The sequence below is a fragment of the Phoca vitulina genome, unplaced genomic scaffold, assembly GCF_004348235.1.
Source record: "Phoca vitulina isolate PV1807 unplaced genomic scaffold, GSC_HSeal_1.0 scaffold10, whole genome shotgun sequence".
Classification (NCBI taxonomy): domain Eukaryota; kingdom Metazoa; phylum Chordata; class Mammalia; order Carnivora; family Phocidae; genus Phoca; species Phoca vitulina.
The window spans coordinates 48,113,146-48,138,406 of NW_022589713.1; the positions used below are offsets into that span (position 1 = coordinate 48,113,146).

The following is a 25,261-nucleotide window of genomic DNA, read 5'->3' on the forward strand; positions in this document are numbered from 1 at the left end:
AACTACACTGGAAGTGTTCTCTGCACGTGTCCTCTTTCGCTCTTCCGGAAGGCATAAACCGGAGGCGTCTATTCAAAATTGGCTATTTGGGGGAGAAAAAAAACAAAACAAAACAAACTAGTGTTCTTCTGGAAGTGAAGTCTAATAAAATGATAATATGATACTTATTAGCCAGAAAATGAAAGTTTTAAGGGACAGATTATATCCAGTGGTATTTGGAAACTTGTAAGAATCACACAAGTTCAGACAAGAGCTGCTCAACAGAACTTTCTGAAATCATGGCAATATTCCATGTATGTTCTGTCTCATATGAGCACTTGCAATGTGGCTAGCCTGACCAAGGAACTGAATTTCGAAGCTTAAATCTTATTTAAATTGAACTAATTTAAATCGAAATGTAAATAGCTGTATGTAGCTAGTAGCTACCATCCTGCATTGCAAGTTTAGGACCATCACGCAAAGTTTACTGAGAGTCTTTACATGGTGCTTAATTTTCTCAAAGACCACTCTACCCAGAAACAGGTATCAAACATGTACGCTCATATCATGACCATGTGATTGCAAAATCAATGTGAATTAAAAATCAACGCACTCTCTCTGCTAGTTGAGCCTGTATCAGACAACAGGCTTGATCTATGGGTTTTTCTATGTCTGTTATGACCTAAAGAGAAAAAGAGGAGAAAAACAAATGAAAAAAAATTGTCCATTGCTGGCCTATTGTGCAACCAGTGTGTCCCTGCACTTACAGTATCTGAAAGTCATAAGAGAAACCAGAATGGAGAATGAAAACCAACAACAGCAACAAGGAGGAATGCTTGATGGAGAGGGGACGTATAAATGTTTAAAGGACAGTGATCTTTCATTCCTGTGACACTTGAAAATAGGAGGTGCCTGTGCCAGCAATCAGATAAAGTGGAAAGCTGATAAATTTTAAAATGTATTTTGCCAGCACAGTAGAACGCAGCCATAGGACCCAATAATTCCGAAGCTTTGAGGGCCCTTACATACCATCCACTTCAAACTCTCCTGCAGATAAATAAGTAATTGGAAGCCCAGAGAAGCGAAGAGCTCATTGTCCCTGAGATAATAGCCCAGCTCCATCCCAGATCTCTCAGTTTGTGTTCTCTCCACTACGACCTTCACTCTCGTTCTGCCGAACACAGACTGAGCCTTGAGGAGAGAAAGAGCCTCATCTCTAGCCCTACTTGTCCAGCCTCGAGTGAGCAGAAAATAGAGTGTTTGAAACACGCCACTCTGCTAGACATGAACGCTCCCTTCGCTAGCTCCCTAAAATCCATGCAATTCACACAATTGACAAGGCACACTGTGAAAAAAGAAATTACAATGCACACATGTTTTAAGAGAATGCTTTGCATAGGGACAGTTTTTCAGTTTAACATACATTTGCTATAAAAGTGGCTTTGCACTGTGCTCAAAACATACATGCCTTTAAGAGAGCCAGGTCCAAATTTCCAAAGCAAATGACTACTCATCCTATGCTTTTGGTGACTCAACGGGACGTGAAAAGATATTAAGATAAAAGCAAACAATTATTTTAATGAGCAAAAACAAATAAAACACCTTCCTTTTAAAGCTAGAACTTAGATAATTCTCCTTTTACAGGTGGAAAAAAAAATGAGATCACAGATTTTAACTGACTTGTTTCAAGTCACACAGCTAGTAAGTAAAAATTGGGACTTAAGGTGCAGGATTTCCCTCTCTGGGTGCAGAGATTTTTGTTACTCTAGAAACCATAAGACAGAGGTCTACAAACCGGAAAAGGAAAGGAAAGGACAATTATCCTGCATATGTCATTGCTGTTTTAAAATGTCTGTTTTTTGAATTTGAGTTATACTTTGACATAAAATGTCCCATGCTTTTTTCTGTAATCACATGGAGTATTGATGGAAGAAAGACAATTATGTTTTAGGAGCTATGTAAAATTCTGGGAATAAACCCACTTTACTGCCCAGATTTTATAAACTTTCCCGGTCCTCAGATAATCTTCTGCAGATAAATGCCACACACCGCTGCTAAGTGCAAGAGATAAATAACACTGCACATTTTAAATGTCATGTACTTTGAATTTTATATCATGCTCTTATAAATGAATCCATAAGAGAAAAAGAAAATGCTAAATAAATACAGCGATGGGCTTACATTCTTGTGTTGCTGGTCTTGTTGATGATAACAGATTTCCCTGTTTGATCCACATTGTGATCCAACCCAAAGTAAGCTGCCACCCGATGGACAAGCATCCTCTGATAGGATGACATCTGAGGGAACTTTTTATAATGATTGCTGGAAAGGAATACAAGAAACAGCGGGATCAACATTTGTGTTTCTGGCCTGTAGGACATTCTATAGGTACACACACAAAACCATTCATTTTTCATCCAAAGCACACAGCTTATTTCACCTCTGGCATCACACTTCATGTCCTCATTTCCAGACAATTTTCCATTTATTATGGATTTATTGATTAAGCTACACTAAGTATCTTTGTTTCATAGTTGCACATTTCTCGCAGCAAAGAGAACTTAATGTCTTTTGGAAAGTATTCTATTTTGCTCCATGATACCTCATGAACGGAGCCAGGCTCGGGACAAATGATATGACATAGTATGTGACTGCAGATGCCTATCTGGAGATGTGTCATTACACGGTTTACACTGAAAGCAGCACAGTTATGACCAGGCATAACCGACTGCAGCCAGCTGGAGCCCATTAAAAAACTATAATAAAAATGAAAAGGGTTGCTTCTTGTCACAGCTACTCTATGCTAATCAGCGGCCCCCTGTTTATAGCCATTTTGTCAGGAATTTAACAAGCAGAAGCACACATGGTCCAAGCAACAATTCCCATCAATATATAGCTTCTAATCGTAATAGCGTTTCCATTTAACAAATCGGCAAACATATTAAATAATGTTTTATCTATCCCTAAATCTTTCCAGAATGAATAATTAAACCCAAATACCAAACTAAGCACATCATATAAATTAATCAGCACTGCAATATAACATACTTGTTGTCACCAATGAAATCAATAATTTCCTGCTCCATTTTCAAGAGTATCATCCTGTCCCTGCAAAATAAATGTTAAAATGAAAAGTTTTGAGGCACTTGCCATTCCCAAAGACCTAAAAAGTTCATTTGCATGTCTGAAAAAGATTGGTTAAGTTGATGTGACTATAAATCTTTACCTAACTCTTCTCTAGAATATGCTGTCCATATGCATGTGGTTTCATCCTACTGAAGATATTTCTCATCTCATTTGTTAAGTATTTTGTAATATTGAAACTTCTGCAGTTTTAATGTTAATTAAGACATGTAAGGTGTTAAGCCCATAAGACACATCAAATACATTGTATATTTTAAATTAATAGGAAACTGGAGCAAAGCAAAGCCCAAGTAAATAGTTATAGAACTGTAGTAGAGCATAATCGGTTTATTTAACATTGACTTTCACTCTCTATCTTTTCCCCTTAATCAGTATCTCTTTGTGACCAGGAAAGCAGAACTTGTAAACTATAATTTACTCAGTGAGTAACTACCCAGGAATTAAGACTATCTATACATAGTAAACATGCAAACAGAAAAGAGAAAATATAAGAGATAGCTTAGGACATTAGAAAAGGTGCCTGCATTTTACAACTCTACTTAGAAATGCTTGGACTCATGACTTCACAATATTCTACTTTACTCTTTTAAAAAATAAGAGGTTTATTTAATAATTTACCTGGAATTATTCTTTAATGTGTTAATCAGAAACTCATGTAAGTCTATGCCAGTAGAATCCGTGTATTCTTGGCTGCAATCTGAAACAAATAGCAGGAGGAAATTGTCAGGAATGCTGATGGGGAAGGGAGGGTGAAAAAGGTTTCCCTCCTGCTGGGTAAATTTTAGGTGAAGCTATTGGCGTGAAGGTACATGTTTCGAAACTAGCAAATTGGCAGCGTAACACCAGAATGAAAACCAGATTCGAGATGGAGGAACCCAGTAGATCCTGAGTGTGGAAAGATCCGGCTGTCACAGGAGGGGATGCGGGCACAGTCGGGCAGGAGGTGGGTGGGGTGAAATGCCACGTGTTCATGCCTTGCCGTCAATCAGCAAGGCCAGGGCCTCCACGTGACAGTTCCTACCAACCCACAGAGAGAGTTCTCAAGAGTTTCAGATTCCAGGGAACCCTTTTTCTCTTCAAACAGAGAAGGCAAAAAATGAAAGTTCTGTGATGAGACCATCTAAATATTCATCAGTACAAAACACAGGAGGGCACTAAACATTTCCAAGTCTTTCAAATCTTCTGATGCTGGCTAAAGCTTAATTTCTAAAGTCATCTTAGGAACCTGCACTTCTTTACTCCTGTCACACCTTGGGTTTTAGACATTCAGTAGCAGAGATAATCATTATAAGCAGATACATTGTTACAGGGCATAATATAAGCAGTCATCATTCCTCAGCTGATTGGATGCCCTGTTCTTTCTCGGTTATTTAAAAAAAAAAAATGTCTACTGCAAAGCTATTTATTCACGGTATTTTTATTTCAACTTAACTTAGTTTTATTTTAACTTTTGTTTCCTTTTTTTGGTTTTATTTTTGTACAGTTGTATGTATGGCCACAATTTGAAAAGTCTGGACTATGGGCTTGGGGTTTTAGAAGGTATAGCTTTTTTTTTTTTACTATTGGAGTAGAAGTGTATATTTTTTAGGTCAGACATGATGTGGCGGTTATGTGGGTTGCAGAGACCAAATCCATTTGTGGCAGATACAATGTTAATCACGTAGTCCATTGACATTGATGTATATACGTCTGTGCTTTTGGGACAACATCACTTACCGGCTGTGAATTGCTAACCTATTGTCTGTCTTTTAAGATAAACATGGAAGTTAAGATATAAAACTGGGTATCATTACTGTTCATCAGCCCAAGTTAATTGGATTAATAAACCTGAATTAAGAGCAGATTTATACTCAGTCATTTGTACAAACTTATCATCGAAAACAGAAGACCCGAATGAAAATCCAAAGAGATAAGTGATCCTAAAATTAACCTTTCTGGATACACAAAAAATCACACCATGAACAGAAAGGAAATAGAGTTCACATCTTTTACACACACACACACGTACACATATAGAAGTATATGCAGATGTTGGTGGCAGGTGAATACGTGTGTAAATCTAGGATGTACTCTGTGACTATTTATCTGTCCAAATTCAGTAAGTTAAGGAAACATGTTCACATTCACCTTTTGATAACATTCTGATCTTGGGTTTTTCAGAGGTTTTATCTTTGTTTTTATCCTTTTCTTTTTCTCTTTCTGAGTCATCTTTCCTAGATTTATCATCCTCTTGCAGGCTGGGAAAACTGGAAAGCTGTAAATGAATTGATTCCTGTTGGGGAAAAAATATAATAATTTAGGGCCAGATTTAAGAATCTCTGTCTGGTTTCCATTTTGCATAGAGGTTATTAAGTACAGGAAAATGAAAGCCAGGAGCAGATTTTTTTTTTTTCTGAAATGGTAAAAAAAAAATTAAACCTGTCAGAGAAATAATTGCCCTTTAAGGTGAATTAAACTTCAGAAGTCAATGGGAGGTCATGAGAAACATCTAGTACTAACACTTGGCCTCATGAATATTAACATTAAGCAAGTTACTTTCCCCTAGATCATACCTCTTATTTTCCCTACAGGTTTATTTTTAAACACTTAGGAAACATTTCCTTATCAGTAAGCTTGCGTCACGGCCACTGCCATGTCTCAAAAAAAGAAAAAAAAAAAAAAAAAAGCCTTCTGAGTTCTCTTCTATAATTCCTTATAAGGAGAAATCTGCACAAACATAGACAGACAGGTATTACGAATCGTAATTACAGATAGAACAGACATAAAGGCCTTAATAGCCAATTTACAATAAAAAGTCTGTTTTAGAACCACATCAACAATGATTTCTGCTATTAAGAAAAACCAAGCCATCTAAACGCAGGAATCCCAGGTATGGATGATTATCACACCTTGTTTATAAACTCCATTAATAAGTCATCATAATGTATGGTTAGAATCAGCATCGCCTTTTAGAAAGCAGAACTATATTTCCCATCAATTAAATATAAATATTTAATATTATTTTAATTTTTTATCAGTCAATTCTTTCCAAAATGTAAAATTCTCTTGAACTGATGCTTTGGCATAGTACTGACCCTTTACTGTATTGGGACTGGATCCGTTTTTATATTTATTTATTTTGCATGGGAGACAGATTGTTTTAACTCACATATCAGCCATGTGGTTGATAGTATGTTCACTGTTTTGAAGAAGAATGAGCCAAATCATATTTTTAAAGAAGTTTTATGAGAAACCTATGCTATGATTAAAACTATGACAAATTAACCAACATTAAGTCTGCTTTCTCTTATGTAAGAGATCATTTGATGGGAAAGCTTTTTTCTACTAGTGACATTAAAATTCATGATGTAAAAAAAAAAAAAATTCCCAATGACTAATAGTGTTTCTCACTAAAAACTAAACTAATGTTCCTATACATGTGACTAAAGCAATGCCTGAACCTCCTCAAATTATGGCCATCCTAGGATTCCTAGGGTTCTTGGTAAACCTGGCTAATCTAACAAGCATAAAACAAGATCCCCGAAATCAAGTTTGCTTTTTAGGAGGGGTTCCACTGTGAACTCCTGGCTGGAATAAAAAGGCACCAGGGCTGAAAAGACATATGATAGAGAGGATAAAATAAAACATGTTCTCATGATAGATTTTTATCCTAGCCAGATTTCCTGACATCCACGTGTTTATCCTGGGGATAGACTTACGCAAAATATGTAAAACTGAGTGTAACTTGATTATGGGTTCTATTGTCATGTGATATGGGACAGAAATGCCTTTAGTCTGCAAAGGTTCGGGCAGATTTTAAGGTTTTGATTTGCTTCTGCTTGCTAAGGAGACAGCTGCAACATTTCTGGTTCAGAGAATACAGTTGGGGGTGGGGAAGAATCAATTCAATAGTTGATCAGGCGGGGAAACTGAGGGCACCAGGCCATCGGAGTGGTCTCATTGCTTCTTCAAAACCTCTTGCATCACCCAGCCTCTGTCAATTTGAATCTACAATCTAAGAGGCTTGGAAGCATAAATACAAGCAGAGGCTAAAAGACATCTTCCACCAGAAAAAAAAAAAAAAAGTACAAACTCACGCCATGTGTGGACAGATAGTATTCTCAGAAAAATACCTATCTTTTCTATACATAAATATACATTATGGTGTTGAAAGAACACACAAAAGTGCTATAGAGTTGGTAAAAAACAATCTGTTATTTTTTAATATTTTTATTGATATGCTCAATAATAAAATACAAGTGTTAATAAATACATTGGTACAGGATAAGTTTATATCCAACAACAATAAAAGAATGATTCAAGTCACAGTAATACACTGATAGGTAAATAGTATAACATTAGAAAAGCAAAACTCCTTTAACTGAAGGACAGACTGAACCATCAGCTATGGGTCTGAGATCAAGTAATACAGGTAGCAAGAGTTTTTCCCACACAGGAAAATGAAGGCAGTTTTCAAATACTGTGAATATACAAATATTAGGGAAGCAATACAATCCATATACTGTATACTTCTGCCAGGGTTCTCTGGGATTCAGTTCCCACATTTTGTAAGTGCCGGTGGTACCTAATGAAGGCATTGCATATAAGCTCAAAGGTCTGCTTCTTTATTCTCTAACAAGTCACATGCCCACTTGCTAATATGTGTGTCTGGGTATTTTCTATCGGCCGCCTGCTCCCACCACCCCTCAGCCAGCCCAAAGAGAGGTGCACAAGTTCTAATTCTCTCCTACACGGCTAGTCTTGGTCACTGAGCTTGAAACCAGCAGGAACAAAGCACCGATTGCATCTTATTTCTCTGCACAATTGTATGGAGAAACTAGACTTAGGTCCAGGACGGGCACTATGATACAGATGATCTCTTAAAAAATTTCCTCCTGGTACCTTGTCAAATGGGATGAAAAGCAGATTAAGTCTATAAAGGCTGTCCTCCTCTGCCTGGTATTAGGAGTGGGGGACAACTGGGGCATGACTTCTCCCAGAGTCTGTCATTCCGCGGAGTTAACATATATCGTGTGCAGTACATTATAAGCCATCAATCAACATTTAATAATACAAGCCGTGATAGTTGCATTAGTCCCCCTTTTCAGTCTCCATTAAAAATAGAAGCACAAATAAAATGCTGAAGAAAAGCCACACATTTCTCAGAGCCCAAGTAAAATAAAGCTTGTGTATGAAACATAGTGATGGCTAGAGAAAGATAGCCTGTCCATGCCTTACGACATGAGTGGCACGATAAGAAAATGAGGCTAGGGAAAAAAAAATACTCTTAGGACAAAATCTATAAGGTATTTATTTTTGGTCCTTTTAAAGAAAGTGCTCTTAATGCTCTCTGTATCCATGAGGAGAATTTAGAGTATTTCAATTAAAGTAAAAAGAGGAAAGCAAACAAGCCCAAACAAAAATAATGATATCTTAATCAATTTTCTCTCCCCTGGGTTCAGATAAATCATTTTACTTTTGTCTCGACTTCTCTCAGCCTCTGATAAAATAAGGAAAATTTCAGCTGCTAAACTATTTTTATAAAAGCTAATATGATGCCTAAAAGGCAAACAAAAATAAATACGATATGAAGTCCCCATTTGGTCACGGGAGGGTTTTGTCAGAATTCGAATTTTCAGACCCTAATAGTCTTCCTGTAAGGAGCAAAAATAAGTGGAAAGATCCACAGTGATATATAATAATATTAAATTCATATAAATTTAATAATATGAAATTCACCATCACCTCAGATTCATTTCTGGACAATTTTTTTCAGTATTCAGCATCTCTACCAAAGGCCATAAAAATATGTCTGCAAAGCTCAATGCACCTTATTCACTATTTCCAAAGTTTCGTTAAGAGCCAAGAGTTGTGTTTCTTATAGGCAAGTGTATTTTGGGGAAGTGAGAGGTAAGAATCTCCAATAAGGAAGGAGACAGGATACTTAGGACTATATTTGGTTCAGTCTTATCAAGAGAGAGCCTGTGAGGAAATGAAGCACTACCGTGCTTACTTTTTAAGTTTTTTATCTAAATTCTTTTGAATTCCTTTCCATTTGCAGTTTTCAGAGAGTCTGGAAAAAAACAAACGTAATACTCTGTGACAAACTGTTAAGCTAGTTTAGAATGTCTCATAAGCAGGGGATGAAACCAGAAACTACGTCTTCCTTTGCTTATTTTTTTCTCCCCCAAAACACTGTGTAATACCAGATTTCTACTCATGCACACAAAGACAGATCCCATCCATGCAGTTAATGAAAATGACAGGGGGTATACCTGATCCTGAAGACTTTCACCTCCTGGCCTGGCTGAGGATTCTTCACAGACAGCAAGACTGCGAGTCAGTTTACCTTTTCCTGCTCCTGACTGGGGAGGGGGAAAAAAAGGCAAGGCAAGGAAAATAAAGACAACAAACAGAAAACATTCTCCGGCTGTCAACTCCTCTCTACCTTCCCAGGACATTCCCAAACCAGATTTCTAAAACCGAGCTTCAAATTGGCTGCTCAGTGCTGTCTGTCTACACTGGCTTCAAGATTCAGAGCCCTGTGTTGGTGGGGATGCAAGGGGAGGAGAATGTGAATACATGGATTTAAGGGGCACTTTTAGAAAACTGTGCCCATCCACATTGGAAACATACAAAAAAATGAATTGCTGCCACTTTGTGAAAATGTAAGGAGAAAAAGATGACGGAAATTAATTTCTACTAAAACTGAGTTAGGGAGAGATGGGATTGAAAAGATGTTTAAGAAGATGAGGAAAGGGACCTAAACACCAGCACCTGCTTACTTCAAGGGAGAAATCAACTAGCGAGACTAAAACATCTACCCCAGATTTTATTTAAAATGAAAGCAAAACAAGCAGCTACTCATTTTGTAAAGCGCTGTCAAATCTGCAACTGTGAAAACAAGATCAGGTACATACATTTGCGGCTATGGGAACCCTAAATGCTCTAATTGAAAAACATACAGAGCCAGAAAGAGAGACAAGAAGTGTCAACAGGACCCCATTAAAAGGGGACAGGGCCAGTAGAGCCAAGATCCACACACGACCATTTGAAATCGTGGCAAACATGTTTAACCCCAATGTGAAATATGCAACTGACATCCATGATATCAGGTCAGTGGGGAATCTCCAGAACCCTACCTTGGATTTTCTTCTTTCCTGATTCTGAGCTGCCAGCCGCCTCTGTATGTTAGAAACAAAGTAAAACAAACAAACAGACAGTAAACCAACACAGGAGAGAGAGGGGGGGAGAGAGAGAGAGAGAGAGAGAGAGAGAGAGGAGTTGTCACTAGAGTCCAGAAATCAATAGTAACAATAAGATATTATAACCACTGGGGGAGGGTTCCCCTTCCCTCTCTCCCCCAAACTTTTGACCTCTTAACTTTTAGCTCCTTCTCCTTACAGCAGCTATGGGGGGAGGGGCGTCAGGGAAGCTGACCTTGAAGGCTTTTGGCCATTATGTCGTTATCTGCCTTTGTTCACTGGTATATAAAAAGAGCTAACACTTTTGTAGTTTGGTTCAAAGAAAAATCAATACAGGCTATTTGCAAGTACAGTTTGTTTTCCCTCTACCAACACTCTTGCTCTCATAAATCATGGTGTATTTAATCATATCACCTTTTCAGTACAGTCAATCACCCCCAATACCCCCCACCCGCCCTTTTCTAGGGTTTTCTCTATCTCTGTCTCGCTTCCTCTCTCTCTGACTGTGAATTCTAGGGCTTAAGTTTGTTTGCTAATATGAATTGAAACTTTGCCTGCCCTCAGAGGTCCACAGAGCTCAGGTCTTTGATTTTTCTTTGTCTATCATGAACTGGGTCTTCAGCTTTCCCTGGAATAGCAAATCCATTTTTAAAACTCAGCTAGCCTAAAGTGGCCTCAGGAAGAAATCCTTCACAAGCTCCTTGAGGTGGCCTGGAAATCACTCTGGAGATGCTGTGCACAAATTCAGTCATTAAACACGATCTCTGGTTATTTTTTTCATTTCAAAGGGCATTTTAGAGCACCTTTTGGTCAGAAAAAAAGTGATAAATAATTAGGAAAGGAGAGGAGTAGCTTTATGGATTTCCTATTCATTTACTAGTCAAACTCTCAAATGAAAAAAAAAAGAAAACAAATCTTCGAAGTATTCTGCTTATGAAAGAGAGGAACTGAGCACAGTGGTGAGAGTTGGGCAGACAGAAAGTGTTTCCAAGCTCACCTGCAGTTCCAGTTTCTCCTCTTCATCCAGACTCTCAGATTTCACAATGCCGTTCTCTGGGGTGGCAGACTCCTGCTCAGTTCCGCCCTCCTCCACTGCTGCCTGATTCAGGTCTCCTGGCTCAGACATTCTCCCAGACGCAAGTTAAAATAACAAGGTGTGATGCCCTGCGAGGTTAAGAAGTCAGAACCTAAAGTCAGTGCACGGTGAAGCACTTCCTATCATTCTTGCGGTATTTCATTTCTCCCTTTGTATTCAAATTCACACAAGCAACTCTGGCATCTCTGCCAATTTTACAGGAAAGGCGAGTAAGGAAAGCAAGATCAAATCCAGTACCCAAGGCAAACGCACGAGGCAGATTCAGTCGCCCTATCCACACCCCCTCCGCACCCATACACACACACTCGCGAATACACCTTGCCATTGAAATGGATCGACAAATCTTAAACAGAGACACAGAACTCCCACACATCTACCAGTCCCTATGCCCCAGTACAAAGGAGAAGAAAGAGAAAAAGAGAGTATTGCTCCATCTCTTGAAGAGATGACCCTCAGCTGCTGAGGCCAGAGTGGGTATTGGTGTTCTGCAGCATGTCTAAGATGATTCAAAAATGATTTGCAAGTTTCAACCCACAGACATGCCTTTCTAAGGCATAAGGAATACCGTGTACTCTACAAGTAGGGGCAAAAATCAATTTAAGAGCCAATAATTCAATATAAATATAAGATCTAAATTTGGCAATAAACCTTTCAGGGCCAACATTTTCAGGCTTCAAATTGACAGCTACATTATTAAAAGCAAGAGTGCTTTCCCGAGCGCCTGGCAGTTGCCAGTGTTACACAGACCCCGTGGAAGGAAGTCTCTGGCAGGCAGTTTTAATGACGCTATAGCCACTGAACCCCACTACTCCAGACCCACAGTACACTACTACCCAGACGCTGGAAATGGCTTTTCAAAGTTAAAGCCTGTCATTATTTTTTTTTCTCCCTACCTCCATACAACCCCTGACACTTCCCCTTCTGATATGCTGTCAAATGAGGTTCATGAATAATTTAGCATTTACTTCCTCCTCAGTTTTTTTTTAAGATGTGAGAAAAAAAAGGAGAGAAAGGAAAGAAATATGGAAGGAAGGAAGGAAGGAGGGAAGGAAGGAAGGAAGGAAGGAAGAAAGGAAAAAGAGAAAAAGAAAAACAATGTGACCTAGAAAGTCAGTTCTTCCGCAGAAGTTCCCAAACAATGACTGTCCTCTTTCCAGTCATTACAATGGTAATGATTATTGGACAAATACCATTTACGAATTCAGTAACTTTATTTCCAACTGGATATGGGAAGCATGAAAAAAAATCTAAACCACGGCGATTTCTGTTGCAAATTTGCTAAGATCTACCGTGACAGAACAGATGGTATCTAATGATATCTTTAAAAAATGCAGGCTTACTTGGCAAAGGATTATGGGAATGTAAAAGGAAGAGTTTTCTAAAGGATGGTGGCTTGAGTCTGTAAGTTATTGGTGAGCACTGCTTTTAAGTTTGGGGAGATCTGAGGATATCCCATCTAGTGTATTCAGATAGATTCCTCATATTTCAGTGACACTGGCGGGGTTCTGTGTGTAGTTAACAACGGTTCTGTTTCTCCACAGCAAACAGCTTGTTTCTCAAGGTATTGGGAAGGGGGAGGAGGAGATGGACGTCTGTTGCCCTAACTCTGTCTTCAAAGCATTTCCATATAAAAGCAGATTGTAACTAGATTTAAAATGGAATGAACAAATTGAGCTCTAATTTTATAAACTGTGAGCCAATTGAGTCCCTGCTCTAGATCCTGTCTGTTTTGGTTACACTGAATGACCTCTTCTCTGCCAACAGGCACATTTATATGATAACAAAATACAGATGAGATGACAGCAGGACAACAAGGCCTTTACCTTTCGTGCAGAATTCCTGCCGTAGGTCTTGGCGACTTACTAGCGGCTTCTGTCGTTCTACACCGGGAAAATCCACACAAGTGATCAGAGACAACTGGAGTCCCATGTCCCCATTAACAGTTCGGAATGCCCATCTCCATGCGATTCCCTTACACAGTTTGACACATCGTCAACCTGAAAAAAGATGAAAAGTCAATAATAATAATTGCAATAGTCATGGCAGGGTGAAGGACCAAATAAATAAGACCAGATTTCTAACACTAATGACCAGCTTCCAGCAAATCACGTTCACAGCTTGATCCAGCCCCACCTGTCTTGGGCTGCCTGCTTCTTCTCTAATGAAGGCTACAGCCCGGCTGTTCAAGTCAGAGCGGCACCCACGCAGGGAGCTAAAATTAACAATTGCATTATGCACCGAAGATTACTCACTTCAATTTTAACCTTTTTTAGTGAAATCTCGCACTTTATATTAAAAAAAAAAAAAAAAACAAGCCTGTGTGTTTGCCTCAATGAGAATTCAGATCACCTATGAGCTAAAGTCTTGCCTCCTTTTTTAACCAAAGCTTTTGTTTTAATTATAAGTTAATATAATATACTTTAATGCTATTTCTGAGACTCCTTTCTTTAGGAAAGTTATCCTAATGAAGTGTATTTCAAGATTTCGATTTAACGGGCATTATCTATAAAAGTGAAAAAAAAAAAAGAAAAAGAAAACTTTCACAACGGCATGGCTGAGAGAGCTCTTTCCTCCCTGCTTACAGTTTGGAAAGAAGAACTCCTAATATTGTTGTAAGGCAGTGAACACAGTCTCCCCCTTCCCCTCCCTCCCCATCAGGATTGCCACCACCAGCTGGGCATTCTGCTTGACAGCATAGAAAGACTGTCAGAGGGATTCAACAGATTTGCAAACTTTGAGCCCGTTGAAAACAATCCACGCTATAATGTGCACTTTCTTTTTCTCACAACTCCTACAGGAGCAGCGGCAAAGATAGCTTGAATGCAAACACAGAGACGGATTCCTAATACTATTTGCCAAAACCAAGCGGTATCTCTCCCTTCTGCTGCAACCCTGGGGCACACCTGCTAAATCCAACAGCATGCACACTTCTTCCATCACACACCCATCTTTGCAAACACTAAATGCATCTCAGTTATTTTGTCCATAGTTGAAAAACACTCCCTGCCTCCCCGTTGCTGCCCCCCTCCCAAGTTTAAATGAGCACAGCCGGTTCCTCACCGGATTTTGCTGTGGCTATATTAACAGCATATTGGATTACAACACCATTTGTTGTGCAAGAGAGAAACAACTGTTGAAAATGCGATCACTAATACAGTCAATAATTTCTAGCCTTGTTGTTGCGTTATCAGAATGGCCAATTTGGCTTTACAGTATGTTTCTTTGGTTGTTAGACATTATATAGCTCTGAGAGATAAGCAAACATGCATTGAGGACAAAAATGGATCGCTAATCAACAGTCATTTTAATTTTTCAATTTTGCCCAGTTTCACCATGGCTACTATGACTAACACTCGATATTAAATAGAAGTCAACATGTCTTAAAATTAAGATCTATTTAAGTAACCAGCCCATTATCTAATATGTCTCAGAATAGGCACCAGTGATGGATGGAATTACCACATGCTTTTTGGATTCTGTTTTCCTTTTCCCAAAGAAAATGAAGTTATCAACGATCACCTCAATCTTTTTGTCTTCTTTTCTCTGATCCTCATATTTGTACAGTGGCATTTAATCCAGCAGGTGAATGGCAATGCTGTTTTCAAATCTAAGCCTTAGATGCATTATTCCAGCCCCAGTAGGTGGATGCAAGATATAATTCTTTCCATGAAGAAAAAGGAAGAACAAACTGATATTCACGTAACCAACTCAAAGCGTGAACAGCCTGGATACATGTGTGTGCGTAATTACCATGACACGTTTTGAAATAGCACTGAGCTCTAAAGTCAGCGAGGTATTATTCTTGCATGCCTGAATCATAAAGTCATCATCTACCGAGATAAAAGGGAATATGGGCATATGGGAATGAGCAGAGAGGAACATATGGATCACAAATATTTTTGTAACTGATTAAAATTGTTCTCTTTGCGAAGAAAGCAGTGCCAGGAAATCAACCCTACTCCAGCTTTCTGTTCGCCAAACTACCCGACTCTTCCACTGCTATTTAATCTTAATCTGTTCAAATTTTTCCCATTTTCATAAAAAAGAAAAACTATTTTTAACAAATACCTTTTATCCAACATTTGATTAATGGGGATGCTGGCCAACTTTCAATTGTTGGAGTGGGAGGGGTGGAGGGAACAAAAGGAGACCCCATGCAAAGGCACAAAATAGAAGTTACTGTAGTTCTTTCGGTGGGAACAATATTGCAACCGTAATTTAAGGGAGAGTATTTAGCAAAGGCAGTCAATCACTTGCCAAACAAGCTATGAGAAATTGATCAACAGTGCTGTCAACTGTTTTCGATGAGGAAAATGAGTAAAATCACTACCACTTCTCATTATATTTAGGTTGTTTCTTCTCGAGCTTACTTTAGAGTTGAAAATAGTAGCAATCATGGGATCGCGGGGATGAGAAAGCCAGGGCAAGGGGAGAAAGGCGCAACTGCTGGGCTGTCACGTGGAGAAAGCTCAGGATTAGATTCAAATTCCAGAGTGATTTAGTTCTCAGGGGATATCTAAAATGGGAAATTAAAGTTGAAATCTATTAGCAAGTTGGGAAGTTCACTTTCTTAGTCACTTTCCTCATAATCCTTTTAGTAAAAATGAACACAGGATGACTAATCTTATCCCAAATCAATATAGGTAATGTAGGATGAAATGACACAATCAACAAACATTTATCTGAACAATTGAAATGTTTCTCCCCTAATGTATTGCTCTTCTTTTTTTTTTAAGCTGGTCAAAGTTCTGCAACTGTATGCCACTTGCAAATTGTGGGGATATTACTGATTTGTCAATTGGCTGTGTGAGGTTTTGGAAAACTGTGACACCTGAGAAACTAAAGGCACATCCTATTCTCAAAACAGTTATTCTGTTAATGCTTACAAATATTCTGAGTATGTAAAATTAAGTTTAAAGAGTAAAAAAGCCGTAATTGGAATATGACCCTTTCAGAAATGAGATCAACCATGGAATGACCAGAGTGTACAGAGTAACATCTTCAGCAAGTTTAAAACTTCCTGGGATGACAAAACATCAATACAAATTTTCACATAAGTTTAATTTCCCCAAAGAAAATTTTCTTCTTCAATACAAGAAATGGTCAACCAGGAGCTCTACCCTCTAACTAAACTCTTTGGTCAACCCAACACACAGGCATTCTGTAAGATTCTTGAGTTACCCGAGCAAATGCCAAAATAACCAGACAACTGTTGTGGAAGAAGAACCTAGGGGGATATTTAAGAAAAGGAATTTTCATACTAGGGCTTTAGGGGTAGAAATATCTTACATAAATATTCTTATTTGAGTTTTAAGAGCTAGGCAGCTTATAAACATGTAGTAGATCGTATGTAGAATATCACTTTTTCTTCTTTAACCAGTATAATAAACTAGACACAAACATAACTTAAATCAACATTTAGCAGAATCCCAGTAATGGAAATAAGGGATGTCACAGCTTTGGACATGAAAACAGCCCCCACAATAATCACAAGTGCCTTTAAAACAAGAGCGGTCTGGTCTCAGTAAAAACAGCCAACGACAAAAAGCCAATGTTTCCATTCTTCGTTCTTACAACAAGTCTTATGGAACTTCTACTATGTACAAGGATGGTCTACCTTATGACATGGTATTCAAGTCAGCTAATACAATGTCAACAAAACACTTTTTTCTAAAAATACAAAATAAAAGTTGAATACTTCTAATGGATCCCCGTGAGAAATTTTAAAGATGGATTAAGTAATTTTATCTTCACCATCCACTTTGTGATTATTCATGAAGTGGAAAAGAAAGATGACGTTTGCTTTTATAATTCTTAAATGTTTTCCCAGTGTATCTCAAAGGTAGGAAACATAAACTTGGGAAAGGCGTCTAATGCACTGGATCCCAGAACAAGTTATTTGGATATCCCCATAGCATGAACTGAGTGATGAAAGTAATGACATGAAATGTGGCTGGGGTTGATAGAAGATCTTCATTTGAGTTCTAAAAAAACAGGTTACATCACTTGGAATTTTTAGCTTAGACAAGAGAAGACTTAGGAAGGACATCATAGCTATTTTCAAATGCTTAAAGAATATTCAGAGAAAGAGAAATTAGCCTTGGTCTTGCTCCAAAATTTAGAACTAGGGAAAAAGAAAAAAAAAAAAAAGACCCTACCTTTTTAAACATAGAACTACCATATGACCCAGTACTTCAACTCCTAGATGTATACCCAAAAGGGGATTGAAAGCAGGGACTCAAACAGATATTTGTACAGTGGTGTTCATGGCAAAATTATTCATAATGGCCAAAAGGTTGAAAACAATGCAAGTGTCTGTCAACAGATGAATGGGTAAACAGAATGCACTACACACGTGTAATAGGATGTTACTCAGCCTTAGAAAGGAACAGAATCCAGATACATGCTACAACATGGATGAACTATGAAAATATTATGAGCCAGAACAAATACTGTATGATTCTACTTATATGAAGTACCTAGAATAGGCCAGCCCATAGAAACAGAGAGTAGATGTTTCCATGGTTGGAGGTAAGGAGGAAAGGAGTTGTTATTTAATTGGTACAGAGGTTTCATTGGGGATGATGAAAAAGTTATGGGTATAGATGTGGTTATGGTTATGCAACACTGTGAATGTATTTAATGCCACTAAATTGTACATTTAGGAAAGGCTAAAATGATAAATATCATATTATGTATATTTTATCACAATAAAAAAGAGCCTACAAAAACTTTTTCTCCCTGAAAATGATATAAATCACAAGGAAACAAATAAATCCACATACAAAGAGATCAAAGGCAAAAATGATAGTACAAGAGGAGGAACTGTCATTCTACTTTACAAATTTCCTCTGATGGATCGATAACACATACATGTAAAGACAAGTTCTATGGAAATAACCTGCCCAGGTTTGTACTGGACTCAGATAGATACCTAATAAATGGGACCATCATCACCCTCATCATCATCTTAGCAGTCTTGTCTTTGGCAAGATAAGCTTTGCTATTCAATTTATTTTATCCAATGTGGACATTTCAAGAAGAAAGAGGTTAGGATGTGTTATTCAGAGAACCTTCCACTACACCTCTACCAGAATCAATGTGTGTGTGGTCAATGTGTTCTCCCCCACACAAAGTAACAGACACCATTTCTAACTGAAAAAAAAAACAAAAACAAAAACAAAAAAACAATTCTGGGCACATTCTTAGCACAATGCAAACATGGGGCTGTCAATAATCTGGAGGAGAGGGCTGGATTTAACAGAGCAGCTGGTCAGTAGGAGCTTGTCATGTCACCGACTCATTTTTTTTGCATATTTTTTATTGCCGAAAAGGAGAATTTTCTGACCAAAATCAATGCCACAGAGAACAGGGCTAATAGCCCTGCTGCCATAATTGAAAATAATCCAAGACTCTGAGAAAGCACTGAGGATGATATGGGTTTGACTGCGTGACCCCCGGGACTGGGACTATTCTTGGAAATTATAAAAAGTCTCAACTTTTAAGACCCATACCAGCTACTCACCACCTTCATGTCCTATCTCATCTTAGAGTCTAAGAAAGGTTTATCCATTTACAAAGTAGTATCATCTACCTCCAGCCAGGTACGATCTTAAAGAAAAAAAAAATGTGCAAGTACCCAGAGACCCAGGGCACTGCAAAGACCCTTGACATCAGCCAATCTAGCTGACATTACTTCAGTAACCTGGGCAAGATCCACAAACATATAGTGACAGAGTGGGGTCAAAACATTGTCACTTTGATTGGGGATCAGAGCTCTTTTTAATACCCTGTGTTCTGCTAGCGACGACTCTCTTAGAAATCTAGACCAGGCTCACCTAATCTATGCAATTAATTTCCAGGATAGTGTAAGAAAGACCAACACATTGTTTTTCACTAGACCACTATCTTCCCCCCTCTCACAGGAACCATTAAATACCGCCCAGAAACTGCACAAGTGTATCGTCTGATGATGTATGTGTTTCTTCTCTAATTTTATTTCTCATATCATAAAGATATATGTGGTTTTCTAGACATTTTTCTCAGTCTTTCTCTTTTAAAATCCTAAAAGCTCAGAAACCATAATTATCAGAATCACCTAAAGTTATCTGCTAGCTATCTGCCCAATTTCCTCCTTCTACTTGTAGAACTCACAGTACCCATCTTTCCAGAAGCCATATAGGAAATCACATGCCTGCAGGATTCCCAGATAAAGTGTGCCCAGGGTTTGCAGGAAGGCATTAAACATTTTTAATGTGGAACAATTAATTAGAATCCATACTGGTGCCAGAACACATGTAACCTTTAGAAATGAATGTCTCCCTGATCTTCAGGCAAAGAAATCAGGATCTCAGAGTTGGGGGATTTGCCTTGTAATTTCAAGTATAACTAAAAAAAATTTTTTTGCGAACTTAAATAACACTGCTGGGATCTTGTTGATAATGATATCATAACTTTGCCAAAACAAAAATGTTCCTAAATAATTAGATCTTCCAGGAATCCCACTGAGTTACACACTCACCCTAAATATTTCTCTCAATATCACTGCACTGTGATCTACAACAGGCAACACTATTTCAGGGACTGGGGGGTGACCAACAGAAATGGTACTTTTGCTTGGGTGTTATTAATCACACAGGCACTCAAATTTCCATATCCTAAATTCAGTTCAGTTCAATACAGTATTCAAAAATGTCCTCTTTTGGAGGATCTTTATGCTAAGAAAATAACCCATTGTCAGTTATTTGTATTGGAGACACCTTGTAATGGAGCAAGGATTTGTCACAAAACACATATTTTCAACTCTGGCTTAAAAGATTCAAAATTAAAAAAATCATCATGAAGAGAACAGGCACTTCAGAAAAAGGGAGGAGAGAAATATTAATTTTATTCAGCACATCTGACATGAACTCTTCTCCTTCATTCCTACAAGAAGTGAAAGAAGCATCTGTCACTTCAAAAACAATGAAACTCAACAAATGTGACGCAATGATAGGTGGCAGAGTGGGAGCTAAATGTTTGAGTTATTAAAATCTTTCTTGCAGAAGAGAAGAAAGGAAGAGACGTGTAGATAAAATGCATAAAAGCAAAGATAAATTGATAAATTGTTACTCTGTCGGATGTTTGAAATGACCATAAAATTCATGTTTTTCCCAAATGTAAATTAGGAAAAATAAGAGGTTTTCATCCCGATGATATCTTTATTTTTCCTTATGTCAGTATTTGTGATGTAGTATTTGGTGCCTTAGATTATGAATATTTCACGCCTAATGTTGCCTTTTTCAGAATTATCATTAGCTAACATCATTACCAAACCTAATCAAAAGAATTAACATAGGAGTTTAAATTACCTGCCCATGACCTCAGCTCTGCCTCCCCGGCGCCCCCAGCCCACAACAGAAGAATGAAAAGGTTTTCCAAGGGAGAAAAGAAATCAAAGCGTGCTTCCCCAAAATAAAACGCAAAAATGTCCTGAGGGTCTTAAGGGTCTCTGACTGCAGGGGGAGTGCTCTACTCCCAAAAGGGAGGGAGAGACGCAGGACGGAGAGATGTAGCAGAAACGGATGTATGCTGCCATCCCAAGTACAGTGTGGGGAATTTCAGGAGACACGGGCACGAAGGGAATTTCTGCTTATGGGGGATAGCTCTCTGGGCTTCAACTGTGCGTTAGCATACTGACAGCAAGCTCTTTCAACAGGAGTCAACAACCACACCAACAAATGCTTTTCTTGAGTGTTTACTTTGACATGGATAATTTTGGACTGTTTTCCATAGCTTATGACATTTCATCCTCCTATCAACCGCACCATTCATTGCTAGCCTATAGCGGGAAAGACAGCAAGCTGCCTACTTGTCCTTGTCCTGTCTCTTAAGTGTGAAGTCAGCTGGTTGTTGACTCCTTCAATCACCGAATCCCCAGGTCTTCGAAATGCGAACAAGTCATTCCTTAACGAGTCCCCATATTTGAATCAAGTCCTAAAAATCACTCTCCCTCCATTCTTCCCTAAGTTGCACAGGGGTGGAGATTTCTGTCTGTCTCAGTCTACCTCTGTACTGACTTCAGTTCTGAGAAGAATGCCTGGCAAGGGTGTAGCAGGGCTTGTTGACTCGGTGAAGGAAAGAAGCTCCACCTCTGTGTGCATTCTAATCAGTGATGGCTGGGTGACTTCTCTGGGTTTCTGCTTTCTCCACCTAAAAGCCAAGGCATCTAATCACTCAGAGACCAACTAATCCATGTGGTAAGGGTTACGGGAAAACCCCCAATGGCCACTGAAAGGTAAAAGGGCAAAACCATGACATGTTTCTGAATGTATGGGTCTCAAGATGGCTCTGATAGTGGCCCTTTCCATCGGAGAGAGAGTGGGAGCTTATTTATGGAATATCTACTGCGCGGAACATTCCATGACCTTTTGGATAGGATGCTAGAGAAAGGAAAGACATGGTGCTGGCCCTGAAGGAGCTACAATTCTAACTAGAGAATTCAACAGATGAGGAGATTTAAGAGCAAAACCACCCGGAGGACTAAAGCATATGACACAAACAACATACAGCACTGCTAACCCGAGACTTAAGGTTTTCTCAAAGTCTTCTGTTCTCAAAGGATAATTTTGACTGCAATCTTAAGGGAACTAGTAGATACAATGAACAGAAAATGGACAATGGAAAGACATTTTTACTAAAGCTAAAAGTAAAATGTTGGTCCCCTGAACGGAAGACACACATGCAGGCAAGTTTCTTCAGACTATTGGTAGTTTCTGAGTTTTCTTGAGAAAAGTGATGGCATCAACGAAATGCATGACTTGTCATAATTCAACTGGCCTCGCTCACATTTCCAGGCTAAAGGGGATAATAGAAGTAGTGCCTTTCATTTCCTCCGCATCTACTCCTTCCACCGATTACACAGCTTCCTTGAGTGCTCCCTCTATGGAGCCCTCACCCATGTGTCACCGCCCCTCTCAGATGGCAGTGGCGCACACTCCAGGTGCAGTGCTGTTCACGCCACAAAGAGGAAGGTGATCTCTCTCCATTGCATATGCCAGCTTCTTGAATGCGAAAGCCTTGTATTTTTCGTGCTGTGTTTTTCCCTTCTCTACACCACTGAACACAGTGCTACACAAAATGATGTAGGGACAGCCCTGCAAACACAGTCATGGAAACGAAAAAGCCACCGTGCAGAGATCAACACGTCTGCTAGAGAAGAATATAAGCGTTCGATAAGTAAGTCCTGCTATCCTCAGACTTCCTGTAAGAAGATGCACCTGAAAGGCTGAATAAATGGATGCCTTTGACATTGGCATGTTTTTGCTTCCGGTGGGTAGCAGCATTGTGTTGGAGTTTTTCCTCCCCACAATTACAAATCTCGAAAGCCTATTTCAATGGTAAATGTAGGAGAGTAACAGCAAAACCACCACAGGACGTGTGTGCGTTCAGGATCTCAAGCGCTGAAGGAAAGGTGGTAAAGGGCTTCAGATGGTGCCTCCCTTCCTGGAAGACAGGCTAGCAGTCAGCAAGTGGGAGGAGCTACTTATCTACAGAGAGAGGGCTCCCAGAGACTCAGGTAGAACAAACGCAGAGGAAACGAAAGCCAATATCCAAAACAATGTCTCCACGCTTTTATTTCTAAGCCACCAAGAGTCTGGCTTGATTTTGATCCTGCTGTATATATAAGCATTCTGGAGAAACGTGGCAGATGACTAACATGGCCACTGGAGGGTAATTCCCTGGACAGAGGGCTGGCGGATCTCATACTGTTGATGGTGCTTAACACGCCGCAGATGCACGATCCCCACCAGTTTGCTTAAAGGAGAAATGGGTATTTTCCTGGGAGGGAAACGTTTTCAGGAAACCTTCCAGCCCAGAGTCTGTGTTTTTGCAGCGCCCAGGGCTCAGCCAGGAGACATATGAACTGGTGTGCGCCTGCTTGTGTTGGGCAGCCCTCCAGCTCCAGGGCCATCTGTGGCAATGCTGATTGGACCCCAGATGCTACACTTGGAAAGTAACCTAAAGGGAGCATGTGGTTGGTCATCTGAAGGAGAGGGGCTGCAGTTCGAAGTTGGCCTGCCTGAGACCACTCAGTGTCAAAACTGCAATCACATGACTGCTCCCTTCCTCAAAAGTCCGGCCAGGCAGGATGACGTCTCCCCCTTCTCCCTGTCCCAACCTCACGTAAAGTTTTTATTATTTTTTTAACAAAATGTTTTCGCTTAAAGGGACAGTTAAAAGTTTAAAGAGTTAGTCGCATTCAAGATGACAAGCATTTGCAGGTGAAGGCCTTCTCCTTTGATGGACTCTCCTACCTTGGGTGTTCCCTGTAAAACCTTCTGACAAGACCCTTCCACCCTGAGAAACCCACATCAAGGGACATGGGTTTTTTGCACCTTTAAATTCTCTATATTTTTAAATACCTAATACATTTTGATAGTCTTATAAATATACGAGCTGGCATAAACTCTGTAAGGTATTACAGCCTGGTAGAGTTAGCCGTTGATGAAGAAAGAGAAAAAGCAGGTTCTGAAACCATTCTCTGTGAAAGAAACGATTAATGCAAGTCAAGAGACACATGGACAGTCTCAACATAAAGTGTTGAGAGGTGTCAGCATATGGTCCCAGGGCTGAAGTTTCCTGTGACTCTTGAAGGAAAATGGTCAAGCTGTTTGCAGGAATTCCCAAGGCTTCCTGATGGTGAGGTTGAAGACCGGGGCTCATTTTATTCATGGATTCTATAATGCCTAAGCTAAGGGTCTGGAAGGGGTTATCTGCTTTATACATGTATGATGTCATTAAAATGAAATAGTCTTTTTTTTTTTTTTTTTAATTTCTTTATTTGAGAGAGAGAGAATGAGAGAGAAAGCACATGAGAGGGGGGAGGGTCAGAGGGAGAAGCAGACTCCCCGCCGAGCAGGGAGCCCGATGCGGGACTCGATCCAGGGACTCCAGGATCATGACCTGAGCCGAAGGCAGTCGCTTAACCAACTGAGCCACCCAGGCGCCCATAAAATGAAATAGTCTTGAAGCTTACTTGCTTTCTAGGCACTTCAATAGAAGAAAACTGCTAGGGGCCCAATGCAAACTGACATTTCTATAAGGCATAAGGCTGTCCCATCCACTTCAATGTCTCTGATACGCAAACTTGCGCTTAAAAATCAAATGGATGTAGCATCCCTACAACAAAGTAGGGCAGCCTGATCCCTGGAATGAGGCTGGAAATTGGTATTGCACCAAAGAATGAAAACATACGTGAATGCAGTTGTTATAAGTTTGCAAGAATGTACATCCAGGCTACAGATTGGAAATGCCAGGCTGAAATTGTCTGGGAAAGAATCGAATTTGTGATTTGATATATCACAGAAATAAAAGATCTGCCAATCGTATGTAATATGCAATACTCAGCTTTTGAGCTGCAGCTTATTTGTGATACCTTCAAGATTTTAAACATAAATAAAAAAAGAAGTCAGTCATTGTATTCATAATACATTGCAAGACGTGCTCAGAAGTAGAATCTGTTTTTGCTGGATATGGTCTCCTTAATAAAAAGTCCAAGCCCTATAAAAGGCCTCAACGTGGGGAAAAACTATACAGTGAGGAAAAAAATATCATAACCTTTCTTTACTCATAATGGTAAATTAGAAAGAAAAGGGGAGGAGGCAGGGATGGAGAGAAGGGAAGAAGGCAGGCAGGCTGGCCCAACTGTCAGAAACAACATGCGAAATCTGTGAAAGTGGCACATGGACTATTTGGAGGAATTCATGACGAAGCCTGCAAAACAAATTAATTTTCACAAATCGATTTAAAACTAGAAAGACAAAAAGAGCCAATCACCCATTATTACTGACATTTAAACAGAGACAGGATTGGTCAT

General features: G+C 39.2%; 1 protein-coding gene across 22 annotated transcripts in view; it reads right to left on the reverse strand.

Moving 5' to 3' along the window:
* Positions 1-25,261, reverse strand: part of ARPP21 (cAMP regulated phosphoprotein 21) — a 157,252-nt gene that overhangs the window by 101,299 nt on the left and 30,692 nt on the right. For 17 of the 22 annotated variants that reach the window (XM_032409036.1, XM_032409048.1, XM_032409047.1 and 14 more), the window contains exons 2-9: positions 13,227-13,400; positions 11,305-11,471; positions 10,245-10,286; positions 9,378-9,467; positions 5,251-5,395; positions 3,742-3,820; positions 3,028-3,087; positions 2,161-2,301 (exon numbers count right to left, since the gene is read on the reverse strand). In XM_032409036.1, coding sequence (XP_032264927.1) covers positions 2,161-2,301; positions 3,028-3,087; positions 3,742-3,820; positions 5,251-5,395; positions 9,378-9,467; positions 10,245-10,286; positions 11,305-11,433 — 686 coding nt within the window. In that variant the 5' untranslated portion in view covers positions 11,434-11,471; positions 13,227-13,400. The other 5 variants (XM_032409032.1, XM_032409035.1, XM_032409037.1 and 2 more) reach the window with 5 other exon arrangements.